The sequence below is a fragment of the Hipposideros armiger genome, unplaced genomic scaffold, assembly GCF_001890085.2.
Source record: "Hipposideros armiger isolate ML-2016 unplaced genomic scaffold, ASM189008v1 scaffold_11, whole genome shotgun sequence".
Classification (NCBI taxonomy): domain Eukaryota; kingdom Metazoa; phylum Chordata; class Mammalia; order Chiroptera; family Hipposideridae; genus Hipposideros; species Hipposideros armiger.
The window spans coordinates 1,920,217-1,933,007 of NW_017731361.1; the positions used below are offsets into that span (position 1 = coordinate 1,920,217).

A 12,791-nucleotide genomic window follows, 5' to 3' on the forward strand; every position below is an offset into this window, starting at 1 on the left:
AGCTTCCGGTAAAGCTCTCCAGCTTGCCCCATAGGCCAGAGGGACAAAGGTTTCCCTCACCAACCCCAAAGACAATCCAACAGTCCCCTTAATGATCTGTCCATCATTCCTCACACTCTAGCTATCCACTGTCCAGGGCTAGATTGCTCTAGAACATCACCAAACTCACTAATCCTGGCCCAACACAAAGTCAGAATGTCAGATGTCAGATGTCAGCAATGCTTAGTTCTGATCTCTCGACTGTCTAAGCACCTTCCTTGCAGTGGTTCTCCCTAACCTTCCATTCCTCGAGCACCCAATCGAGTCCTCCTTTTTCATCATCCAAAGGAGATGGCTCAGAAAATTGAAGACATCTAATGGAAGCTTCCTTAATTTCTCTCTATACCTGTCCCACTTTCCCTTGTTTTCGTCTAGCCTCTGCTTTGAATTTCCAAAGCTCATCATATTCACAAGGCCAAGACTTTCCATCTGCCACCTAAAAAACTCTGCCTCATCAATGATCTCCTCTCTGGGATTTCAAATCCATCAACACGGGTTCCTTTCCCCTCTGCCTTCCAATACACAAAAGCTCTCTCTGCTAAGCTTCAATGACCCTGCTTCTGGGAAATCTTTCCTCCAGGGCCCCTCCCTCCACTGTGTTCTCACAGAGCTATGTTCAGATCTGAATCCCTCCTACACCATAAGCTCAGGCAGGCAAGCCTGTCAGTGCCCACCAGGGTATCTCCTGCATCAAACACTATACCTGAAAACATTATAGGAGCAACAAATGTAATATGAAATAAACAAATTTTTCATCTGGCTTTCTCTGAAATTATCATTTTACCTCTCCCACTTATTCTCAAACCCAGGAGTTTATCTTTCCTTTCCTCATCTTTTTCCATTCATGAACTCAGCTACACACTCAGCGCTTTTGCTTATGTTCACATCTTTAGATCTACTGCCTTGTCATTTCTTTTCCTTAGCTCCAGACTTCCCTCCCACCGTTCCCCTGTGCTGCCCACCACCACCATCCCATTATTCCCCTACAGATCCCTGCCTCTCCAGACAGGCGGATATACTCTTTCATGTCTCTGTTCATGTCATTCCCCCCTCCACTCATGCTTCCTACCTGTCCTCTTCAGGGCCTAGTCAAATAGTATCTCCTCTTAAATTACTGGTTAGCTCCTACCTCCAGTGCTGGGACGAAACTAAGAATGGAACAGGTTCTAGAAAAAGGCTTCTCATTCCAGCTCCAGGATAGCCCTTGAGAGCTATTCCCAGATCTGGTTAGTCCCAGCTTGGAGATAGCCTGGATAGTCTTAGCCAGCAGGGGGAGGCCAGTAGTAAGAGAAAGAAGGGAAGTCAGGGCTATACAGATTGTTTGAACTAAAGCCGAGCCCTAGGCATGAGGGCTGGAACTGGTTTGGGCAGCTAGTTTTCCATTATCCCTACTCCAGTCTGAGTTTTTCATTGCAGCCAGTTTGAGCATCCGATCTCTGAGCGCTGAGGCTGTGCCACTCTGCTAAGTATTCTTGATTAAACCTCAGAGAGAACAGGTGGATGGAGGAAGCAGAGGAAGAGGAGGATAGGGACCTAGGGTGAGCATTAAGCATACAAATGCTTGTTAGAAAGTGCACAGCCAACAGCTGCTCTTCATTACCACCCAAGTCCACAGATTGAAAACTGGACCCTGGCCTGCCTCATCCGGGTAAATGAAGGCCAAAGCCCAGGCAGAGATGCTCCAGTGCCAGCATGGAGCTCAGCCAGCTAGTCTCAAAGTGGCCTCACCCTTGGCAGTGGCTGCCATGGAGGTCACAGGCCTTCCTGTCCTGGCCTCACCTGTTACCCCGTTGGGGCAGGTGTGTGTGTGGGATGGGGGTGATTTGGTTGCTAAGGGGCAGTGGTCAGCCATCCTGGAAGAACTACATATATGGGAAATGAGGTATCTGAAATGGAAAGATATAAACTGTCCTCATGGAGCCTTCTGGTGCCTTCATGCATGCCATCCTTTTCTCTCCAAGTACAGAGTAATTTGGAACCTCAGAAATTGCTCTGATGGGCCTCAAGAGGCCTGGCATCCTGCTATGCCCCAAGCAGTTCCCCTGACTGACTCATATTACCAAGGAGTAAAGGAGGTGCTCAGAGTGGAAAATGCTGAACAAAGGCTGGCTGGGGAGGTGGCAATAATGGGTGAAATGGGCCAGAAGTATAGGAGGGGAGGAACAAATTAAGTTCTCAGGAAATCCCCAGAAGACCTGAAAGCCTTCAAAATGGAGGAGGAAAGCATTGTGCAGAAGGAGGTAGCACCAAAGATGAGCTCTGTTGAAAACCTCATCCTGAAAAGTTGCTGGAGACAGCAACTTGTGTTCAAGAGAGGAGACAGACTACCCCAACACCCCAAAAGCACAGTTTCCTCTATCCATCCGGCCCCTGCTCCACCTTGCCAGCACTGCACTTGAGCCAGGATGAAAGGTCATCCAACAGAGGCCATACCCCTGCCTCAGGCCATTACCTCCTGGTGGCAGCCAAGAAGTCCCACTGTACCACTCTGATGAGCCACAGGAGTTTAGCTATGAAGACCCACTGCTCTTGGGCCAGGGGCAGGGAGGAGGTGGGGGTGTAGGGGTGGGGGGTGGTGTGTGTGTGTGTGTGTGTGTGTTGGGCTAGAAGCAGGTCATACTCTGGACATCCTGGGGGATGAGATGACTCATAAGGAAGATCCCTCCAAACTAGGGAGAAAGGAAGGGTCACCTACCTTCCAACCACAGAGCTGGGGAGGTGGCACCAAGGCACTGGGAGCTTTGTCGCTTAATCCTACCTCATTTGCAGCCTGTGGTATAATAAAAAAATATATACCTAGCCTTCACCCCTGGTTTCTAGCACAGAGTTCCTAAAACCCTTGGAATTTCCTGAGTGATACGAGTATCTTTTTTTATCCTGAGTTTATGCTAATGAGATGACTCTTGGTGAGAGGCCTTTAGATAACTTTAGGATGGGGGCTGGTCACCAGAAAGACCAAGCCATGATTAGAGGGTTGAAACTTTTAGCCCCTCCCCCTACCTCCAGGGAGGGGAGGGGGGTTGGAGGTTGAGTCCAATCACCAATGGCTAATGGTTTAATCAATCATACCTATGTAATAAATGCCTCCATAAAAGCCCCTAAACAAGGAAGTTAGGAGAGTTTCCGGGCTGGTGAACACACAGAAGTGCTGGGTGGGTGGTGTGCCCAGAAAGGGCATGGAAGCTCTGCATCTCTCCCCCCATATCTTGCCTTATGTATCTCTTCCATTTGTCTATTCCTGAGTTGTTCCCTTTACAATAAACCAGTGACGTAACTAAAGTGTTTTCCTGAGTTCTGCTAGCTGGTCTAGCAAATTATCAAACTTGAGAAGGGTGTAGTGGGAACACCCAATTTATAGCTGGCCTGTTAAAAAAGTACAGGTGGCCTAGAACTTTCAATACATCTGAAGTAGAGGCAGGGGCATTAAGCCATTAAACTGCAGGGTCTGACACCAAGTCCAGGTAGATAGGGTCAGAATTGAAGTGAATTGTTGGACACCCAGTTGGTGTCGGGAGGATTAGAGAATCACACAGCCCCATGCAAACCTGTAGCCAAAGGCCTCACAGAGACAATCCTGCAGAATCACCCAGACCAGAGGCAGGTGCTCCTTCAGACAGATGTCCAGTGCCTACAGGAAATCAGACTCCTCTCTGAAATACTTGAAACAGAGTAGTTGGTCTACTATAAATGAGGTTTTTAAAATTCAATTCCTTCCTATTGCTCGTGCAGATCTGAAATGATCTGACCAGATGGCTGGTGCTCTATAATTCTTGGATTGCTCTCATCGGTTGTTGATGGTTTGGATTTTTCTTTTCCTTTTTTTTTTTTTTTCTAACCCCCTCACATGAACATGTTCCTGCATGGTCTTCCTGCATGCTACCATCAAGTGGGCTTTGGTGCTAATGCTAATATTTCAGAGGCTCTCACAGCCTCCTCGAAGTCAGCTCAGGTCAGTAAGGAGTCCCAGGTTTGAGCTTCCGTGAGCCACATGGGGGCAATATGCAGCACTGGCTAATGAGCAGGACAAGGGGGTCCTTTGTCCAGCTGCCTTGTCACCTCCACTTCTCCTTCAGGTCCCCCAGGAAAAGGAGGCAGCAAAGATATACAGAGGGTGTCAGAAAAATGTATACACATTTTTAGAAAGGAAAAAACTGTATTAAAATTGTAATACTCAATATATACCGATAACAAAAGATGAATACAAGTCACGTTTGACTTCTACAATTACAAGAGGTGCTCAAAGTGGTTACCATCTGCGTCATTCCTATGTGCCAGGCCCTGTGTGGAACATTTTACACGTTAATCTTGTTGCGGTCTCATCATGTCATCTCTGTGAAGCAGATATTTTCATCCCCATTTTCAGATGAAGAAACAGGTTCAGAGATTCTAATCAAACTGACCAAGACCACATAGCTCAAAGGATAATTAAAGCTGGGGTTGGAGGTTTAGCATCACAAAATTTGACTCTGTTCCACCAAGATCTCAGGAGGAGAGAGAGAAGGCACTCGCTGCCCCACACTCCTTCTTTGTGCCCTCGCCGAGCACAAGACACTTCCACCAGCACATCCAAAACACTTTGGTGCCTTTTTTTTGTCTGTTATCCTCTGTGAGACCATAAGGTGCTGGAAGCAGGGCCATGTCCCTTTTGCTACCCAGAGAAACAGTATGGCACAATGGTCAGGAGCTCAGGCTTAGGGCCAGACAAAGCTAGACTTGAATTCTGACTCTACCACTTATTGGAATCTCCTCTCTGAGATTCAGTTTTGTCTATAAAAATGAGGGCAGTTCTGGCACCTGCCCTCAAAGAATGTCTGGCACAGTGGATGTTCAGTAAATGTGAGCTATTGTCTATATCTCTACCAGTATAGCAGCACCTGGCACAAAATAGGGTCTCAGAAAATGCTCAGGGAGCAGGAGCCCCACCATATAAGGCTGTGACCAGCTTTCTATCATCACGGGTGCACAGGCAGTGTCCTGGGTTTTGGGAGGCCTCAGCCCCAGGGCAAATTCCTGAGTTCCCTGCCCAGGACCCATAGAACCCGCCAGCAAACAGCTTTCCTCTGCTTGCTTGTGAACAGCTGATGCTGAATCCACACTCAAATGCTTGCTGTGCCTCCATAAGGTGAGACAGATCCCAAAATAAACCAGGAGAGAGAGAGAGAGAGAAACAAGAAAATCACTTCCAGGAACAAGCAGCTCACAGTGAGGATGCTGACAGTAGTAACAGAGGCAGGCAGCTGCTCCAGGGCTGAGTGGCTGGGGCCCAATTCCCACCTGGCCTGGGCGGGAGGCCCATGAAGTCATGGGCTGGTCCCCTGGTATTCCAACCCATGACTGGAAATTTGCCTTCAAATGAGCCCAGGCCACGTACCCCAGTATCTCCTTCCTGGAAGCCTGAGGACAACAGAGCTGAGGTCCTCCTTTCAGAGACCTGACGGGGACAGAAGGTACTAAACTGAGGTCAACATAAACTAGCCACTTTGCCACTTTCTGAAGAGTCCCCAAAAGATACATCACCACCTTCTTGTGCCATGTCCCTGACTCTTAGGCAGGAAATGCTGCACTGACCCCTTCTGCTCCCTCATCAAAAATCTCTGTGGGGGAAAGAGGGAGAGCATTTCATGACCATGGAAGTCTCTCTCTCCTTCTCACCAGAAGTTCCCTTCCTCATCTAAGGCCAGAAAGGGCAGGAAGGCGACACACTCAGGCACCCTCACTGGCATCCAATCCCACAGTCAAGTTGAACGGGTGGCACAAATGGAAAATTTACCATTTAAAATTAGAACTGCTGCATGCTAAGTGATGTCTTCATGTCAAGAACCCTAACAGCCTCTGTAGCAGGAAGAACAGGACATTTCCCCCACATCATCAATGGGGAAACTGAAGAGCAGAAGGATTTGGTGACTTGCCCAAGAAGCCCTAAGTAGCTAAGGATTTGAACCCAGAACCAGTTGAGTCTAAAGTCTGTCCTCTTAACCACTAAATTATACTACCTCCCCATTTATATACCCGTCAAAAGTTCCCAGGACTGACTACATTCCTTTAACCTTCAGGTAACTTTGTTGGAAGCTCCCAGGCAGCGTTCAGAATGTGGTGAATTAAATATTACACTCTGATTGAAGGCAAGTGCCAGCTATCCACATAGACCACTGAGAGGTCAATTTTCTACCAACAGACATACCTACAAAACCTTCTCACTATACACACAGAACACCTCAGTCTCATGCCTGGGCCTAAGAGAATCTTGACTGCTTCCACTGGCCTGACTCCCCAGCATCAAACTCAGAATCACCCCACATCAGACACTGAGGCCAGAACAAGCCTCACACCTAACCTCCCTTCACCAGTCCTACTTTGGGGGCAAATAACATTTGAGATGGACAGACACAACTGGAACCAGAGATGCTTTGCCTTCTAAGCTGTGGGGCCTGAGTATCTGTGTTCAACCACAACATGCCAGCCTTTGGGGCAGCTTCAAGGGAATTTGGAGCAGAAGAATTTACAAGAGGCTCTTGGGAAACTAGGAGGCAGAGGGTGATGTCAATGGGGCATCAAGTTAAATGTAAAAATCAGTGTTCCACTCTTAATTCTCCGGGAGGTACTCAGAGCCCTCAGCCTGCCCTTGTCATACATGTGCGGGCTCTCCCTCCCCACGGCTACAGAGAGGAGCTCTTTGTTTAGCCATTAACAGCAGCCCCACTGGCCAGAAGGCAGACAAGGGCCTGGGTCAGAACTTTCCGGCTTATTCTGCACTGCAGACCAGGGCCTTAAAGGGTGCCACAGGAACAGAGAGGATATGAGGGCAGCCAGCGACATCGACCTCCATCTGCTCCGGCACTTGCCTGGTTTAAAATAGTATAAGTACCTTTAACCACATCAAACCAGTGGATACAGCCCACATTTTCTACTCCCCACCCGAGAACTCCTCTAGTTTTAGTCCTCAAGGACCAGGGGGCTCCATTCTCAGGGAACCCAGGGGAGGGGAGCCAGAGGTGGGATCTGCTGAAGCCAGCACCTCTGTTCCGAAAACCTCCCTCTACCCAACACCATTAGCTCCTACTTCCTTGGTGCTTCATCACTCCTCTGTGGCAGCAACTACCCGTATGCAAGCCCAGCAGGAGTGATATTACTACCAGATAGTTGGCTGGCACAGCAAACGCGGCCCCTGCCAGCACAGCAGCAATAGGGGCAGTGAAGACAGTATCGGCAAGGAGCTAAGGAAACTGCACTGTGGCAGCTGCCAGGGCCTGCCATCCACCTTGCCACCCGCCTTGGCACAGTGTAGAACACAAACGCCTACTCCTGAGGACAGGCCCAAGTGTCACCATAGTGGGGCTCCGGCCAAGGATAGCTGGGACTAGAAGGTCAAGGGGGAGAAAGGTAGGTCCAGGATCTGAGGTCAATGACACAGAACAAGTTAGCTGAAGGACAGAGGTCAAGTTATGTAACCTCTCTGCCCCTCAATGTGTTCATAGGAAAATAAAGATAGTAACAGTTCCTATCATTGTGAAAATGGAACAAGATTATGCACGTGAAGTACCTAACACAGTACCTGATATGGTAAATACCACAACTATGGGCTACTTTCATTATTATTTTAAGCCTTGGTCCCAGGCTCATAAAAGGGTTATAAAGTTATTCCTTCTGAGGATGCCCCATTTAAAAACCAGGCCAGGACCAGCCCCTATTTCTCGGCACAGGTTCTTTTAGCGAAAGAACACTCCTGCCCCGCACCAGTACTCAGGACTCTCCTGTGAACAATATTTCAGCAGCACTGAGCCACGCAGAAGAGCCCAAAATAGCACTTGCAGAGCGAGGCACATGTCATTGCCTCTCCTGTGCTTCAGAAGTGCAAGGAGAGAAAGTTTTCAATCACTTGCTCAGAAAGCTTGGCCACCCACCACCTGCCTTCCTTCCAGGGAACTCAGACACTGCAATCTCTGTTCTGTTGGAAAATGGAGGTCCCTGAACCCTGCAGCAGCAGCCACCACTCTGATGGACCACACTGTTCCCCTCCAGCAGGCCAAAGGGTGGCTGCCCTTCAAAGTAGCCCTGTGGGGACAAAGGACATGCAATCTGAATTCAGGGTGTGTTTCATAGGGACAGGGCGGAGCTTGTTACCTGGCTGGAGGGCCTGCCACTCATGGGTCGGGTGAAACACCTCCAGAATCTCAGAGTCCAGCTCCTCCTCTGCTGCCGTTTCCTTTCTCTCTGTGTCTTTGGTGCTGCTCTTCGCTGGGTTGGTCAGCGCAAACTCCTTCAGAGAAAAGGAAACACAGGGCATGACCCAGCACAGCTAAATACCAGCAAACAGAAAGAAAATGGCCTGGGGTGGTACTCTGTCCCCTCCATGCTCCTCCTCCCCTCCCCAGCCATGTTTGGACCTGTCACAAAGTTAGCCTCAGAACCAGTATGAGTGAGGCAATGCAGTTAAATGAACACAGCGTATGTTGTGTGTATATGGCACTGTGGTATATGCATAAGGAAAAAGTGCACAACGTTCCATACTATCTCCAGGGAGTTAAGGAAACATACTAGAGAAAGAGGTTGCCAAAGGAGACAATAACTTTTGATATGTTACAATATTGTTTGATGTTTAAAACTCATACCTATTACTCTTACAATTAAAAAGATTTCTAAAAGAAAAAACATATATGAACAGGAGAATAAGGCCTCAAATGGCCACCCCAGATGTACAAAAGCTAGCAGCTGAGCCCCAAATGATTCCTAAGCAGCCTAGCAGGGCACAGTAAGGTCCTGGCAATTCCCCAGGGCACCTAGGGGGCATAAATGACCACTTAGGACATTCCAGTCTATGGAGAAAGGCGTGGAAGTGGCAAGCTGGGAGTCCAGTGGGGCTGAGGAAGGAAGAAGCCCAGGTGGGAAACCTCTTCTTAAAACCTGTTTCCTTCCACCCCATGGAGAGCATGAAGGATTAATGAGATAGTGTGTGTGGATCACTTTGAGCTCAGGAGACAGAGATACAAGATAAATACAAAGTATTATTCATTTTGCTCCTCCTCAGCCTCCCATCCTTCTGTCCCATTTTTAAATCTGCTCTTGCATAAACACAGTAAGGTCTCAGGAAATTGGAACCAGAGGGTTCCAGAGCTCTGGCAAATTACATTTAGGGGGGCAAGAAGGAACCTACACTAGCACACTAGGAGGTTATGTCAGCCCTCCCACCTCCCCACCATCACTTTTCCTCCACCTCCCCTAATAATAGTGAGTATATTCCATGGATCCCTCTTAGGAACACAAACCTGTGCTAGGCACTTTGCATAGATCTCATTTTGGTTCCCAACAATTCTAACTGCATGGGAGGTAACAATGCTCCTCTTTCAGCAGTGCCCCAGCTCCAGACTGGTACCCCCACCTGCCTGCGTCCCTCAGGGTCTGATCTTTCATTAGCTGTGGGAGGAAAGGCTAAGATGTTAAGGTGTTGGCGGTAACAATGTAAAGCTCCTCCAAGGATTTATACATTTTAACAAGAAATAAAGGCATGAAAATGTAATGGCAGGATTTCAGATCTTGTTAAGGACCAGTCAGGAAAATGTCTTGAGCAAGAAGAGGCCCTCAAATCATGTCACAAATAATGAGAGGCATTGACTATATAGCATAATAGTAAAGAACTCAAGCTCTGCATCAGATAACCTAAAGTTCAAATCCCAGTTTCTTGTGACTCCGGGAAAGTTACTTAACTTTCCAAGCCTCAGTTTCCACATTTGTAGAGATAACAACATCTAACTCATATATTAGATGAAATACTACCTTGTAAACCACTAGCTCTGTGCACACGGTAGCTGTCCCTCTTGTAGAGGCAGCCATGGGTTCCAGGTTAGATGAGTCTGTCCTGTGACATTCAACAGAGACTACACAACATGGCGTTGTTTTGCCAGGTTTGGGTTGTGGTCACCTGTGCAGAATGGCCCCCTCAAACCTCTCCTACCTCTTCAACCTGAAGCTTGCACAAATCTGAGCTAAAAACAAAACAAAACAAAAAAACTAGGAACAGAAGAGAAGATGTGCTTGTAAGGCTAAAGAGCAGACAGACTGGCAGGAGGCACCTACAATCGAGGGCACGGGCATCACACTTCCACCAGCCGATTTTCTAAGGACAGGCTCTGTGTCAGTCTCTCTCACCACTGTATTCCCCATGCCTAGCACAAGGCTTAGTTTGTAATCACAGAACAAAGGAAGGAAGGAGTGCCCCCTCCCACAGACAGGTATGTCTTTTGGAAGCCTTGGACTGAGGAAAGCCCCCAGTAGCTGAGTCTGCTGGAAGCCAGGTACTAACCATTCCAGAACAAAGACCGACATGTCCACTAAGTACCAGGGGTCTGTGTACCCCGGGGCTCAGCCATGATGGTCAGCCTCTGCCTGAAGCACCATATACTAGACTGTGAGGCTAGAAGAACGTTAGTAAAATTTGCCTCAGAGGTGTGTGGGTCAAATGCATCCCCGGGCCAGGCAGGGATGGGTGTACATGAGTGTGGTGGGCCACATGTAAAGCAACAGGGAGTGGTGGGACTGCGAAGACTGCAGCCCTCCTACCTCGACTAAGGAACACAGCTGCTACTCAGCTGGGCCACCACTGTCATGAAGGCCTTCAACTTGAAAACAGAAAACCAGATTTTTATTTTTAGAACACTAAGAGGGCCAAAATAAACATCTATAAGCTTTAAATTGCAACTCTTACTTTAGCATATCTATTAGCCAGGTAACTCCTGGCAGGTGTGGCTATAAGCAAGCAACCAAATTCTCATCATCAAGAGAAGAGCAGAAAGAGGCAAGGGGAATGGTGATGATGAAAATATGGCAGAAAGCTCTTCAAAATCTAGGCAGGGATAGTGCTCATTCTGATGACTAGGGGCTGGGAAAGCCTCTTTTTCTAGATTTCTCTCACAAGGTTAACAGAGTAGGTTTAAGAGATAAGATTAGGGCCAGCCGAGTGGCTCAGTTGGTTAAGAGCAACAGCGGTTTGAGTCCCGGCCCAAAGCTGAGCTGCCAACAGGTGGCGGGATGGCTCAGCTAAAAAAATAAAATAAAATAAATAAGAGGTAAGATTAGAAGGAGGCTAATGAACCACCGAGCCACATGCTTCTAGCCCTAAGAAGGCCAAACACTTCTGCAACAATCCTGTCACTGCTCACAATGTTTTATGAGCTTCCTCTGGTTATCACCTTTGAACCAGATGTTAACACACACTCACACAGTCTGTCATTATTTTATAGCATACCTCAGTTTTTAGTGGGGGAGATACAAAATTGGTGCTCCCCTGTCTGACCAGCTCACCCTGGTTCACCGAATCTGGCTCCAAGTGACCGGGCTTTTTGCCCAAATCACAGCTGGCAAGCACTGAGGGCGGTTCAGTCATATGATCATACTGTAAGTTAGACAGTCAGTTCAAAAGAGAAATTCCATAAAAGGTTTGGAGGAAAAGCCACATCATGGGGATGAGGTTGTAATGACAATAGCAGCTGCCATTTACTAAGCCCTTGCTATATGCCCAGCACTGGGCTACAGCGCCTTCCGAAACTCACAACTCATGCACGTTTCATCTGTGTAGCACATACGTTTACTCCCATTTTACAGCAGGGGATGCATACGGGGCCTGTGCAAAATCACACTGGTGGGAAACGCAGAGCAGAGATTGAAGTCCAGGCCTGCCTGATTCCAAAGCTCATTGTGTTTCTGTTCTTAGTCATGTGTCCTAATGGTTGTGCCCTGGATACTGAAAGAATGAAGCAAGGGCAATGAGATCATCTTAGCACCTCTATCGGCATGGCCCCCTTCCCAAGCGAAGGCTTTCATGGACCAGATGAGAAACCACAGTCCCAAATAAAGGACAAGCCAAGACTAGCCCTCTGTGCCTGGGCAGTGTCCTGAACAGGAGAGAAGGCCAAGAGGTGAGAGAGGCTGGCCAGCCCTTGGTCACTTGTGGAGTAAATCCCATGCTTCGGTGCCCTCTCCACTGGCTTCTCAGGGCTCCCTTCTAAGCTGAATCCTCAGCACTCTCTTCTCCCTGCCACCCATTTCCTCTCAACTGACTGGCAAGAAATCCCAGCTAAGGTGTTAGCTGACAACAGCTTACCATGTCACACTTCCTTGTGCTTGTATCTGAATAAGAGATTCTTAAAGATCAAAGCTTTCAAGATCCAAGAGAATGAATGAATCTCTAATGGTAGGTTGATAGACGATGTGACAGAGACAGACTGCAGGGGCAACATTTTGGGATAGGAGCGTGCCTGACTGAGCCCTAAATTAGACCCTAGAAGCAGCCGCCCCCTTACTAAAAATAACAGCTGACATTTATTGACCATCATTGACCTTATTGTGCCAATCCCAATGCTAGGAGCTACAGATCTATAATCACATTGAATCTACACTAAAATCTTAAGAGGGAGGAACCAATCCTATTTTAAAGACAAGGAAAGAAAGCTCAGAAATGGTAAAAATGCCAAAGTAGGTGGGAAAACGGTATTTACCAAAGGTCTGTGCTCCTTCCACTGGATTCTACCACCTCCCTCGTTAATCACTGCGTTTTTGTTTGTTTGTTTTTTAAAGATTTTATTGGGGAATTGGGGGAGGGAACAGTGCTGGGGAATTGGGGAAGGGGAACAGACAAGTTGCCATCGTTTTGTTCTTCAGTCTAGTTGTGGAGGATGTTGCTTCACTGGCCCATGTTGGTATTATCATTGCGCTCTTCCCGGGTGAGGCAGATCGGTCGCTGGCCTCTGGACAGCCGCTCA

At 47.9% G+C, this 12,791-nt stretch overlaps 1 protein-coding gene across 2 annotated transcripts in view; it reads right to left on the reverse strand.

Moving 5' to 3' along the window:
* The window catches only part of SIL1 (SIL1 nucleotide exchange factor), a 200,420-nt gene that overhangs the window by 131,360 nt on the left and 56,269 nt on the right, over positions 1-12,791 (reverse strand). For both annotated transcript variants that reach the window (XM_019661003.1, XM_019661014.1), the window contains one exon: positions 8,161-8,296. In XM_019661003.1, the coding sequence (XP_019516548.1) occupies positions 8,161-8,296 (136 nt within the window). The remainder of the gene's footprint in view (positions 1-8,160; positions 8,297-12,791) is intronic.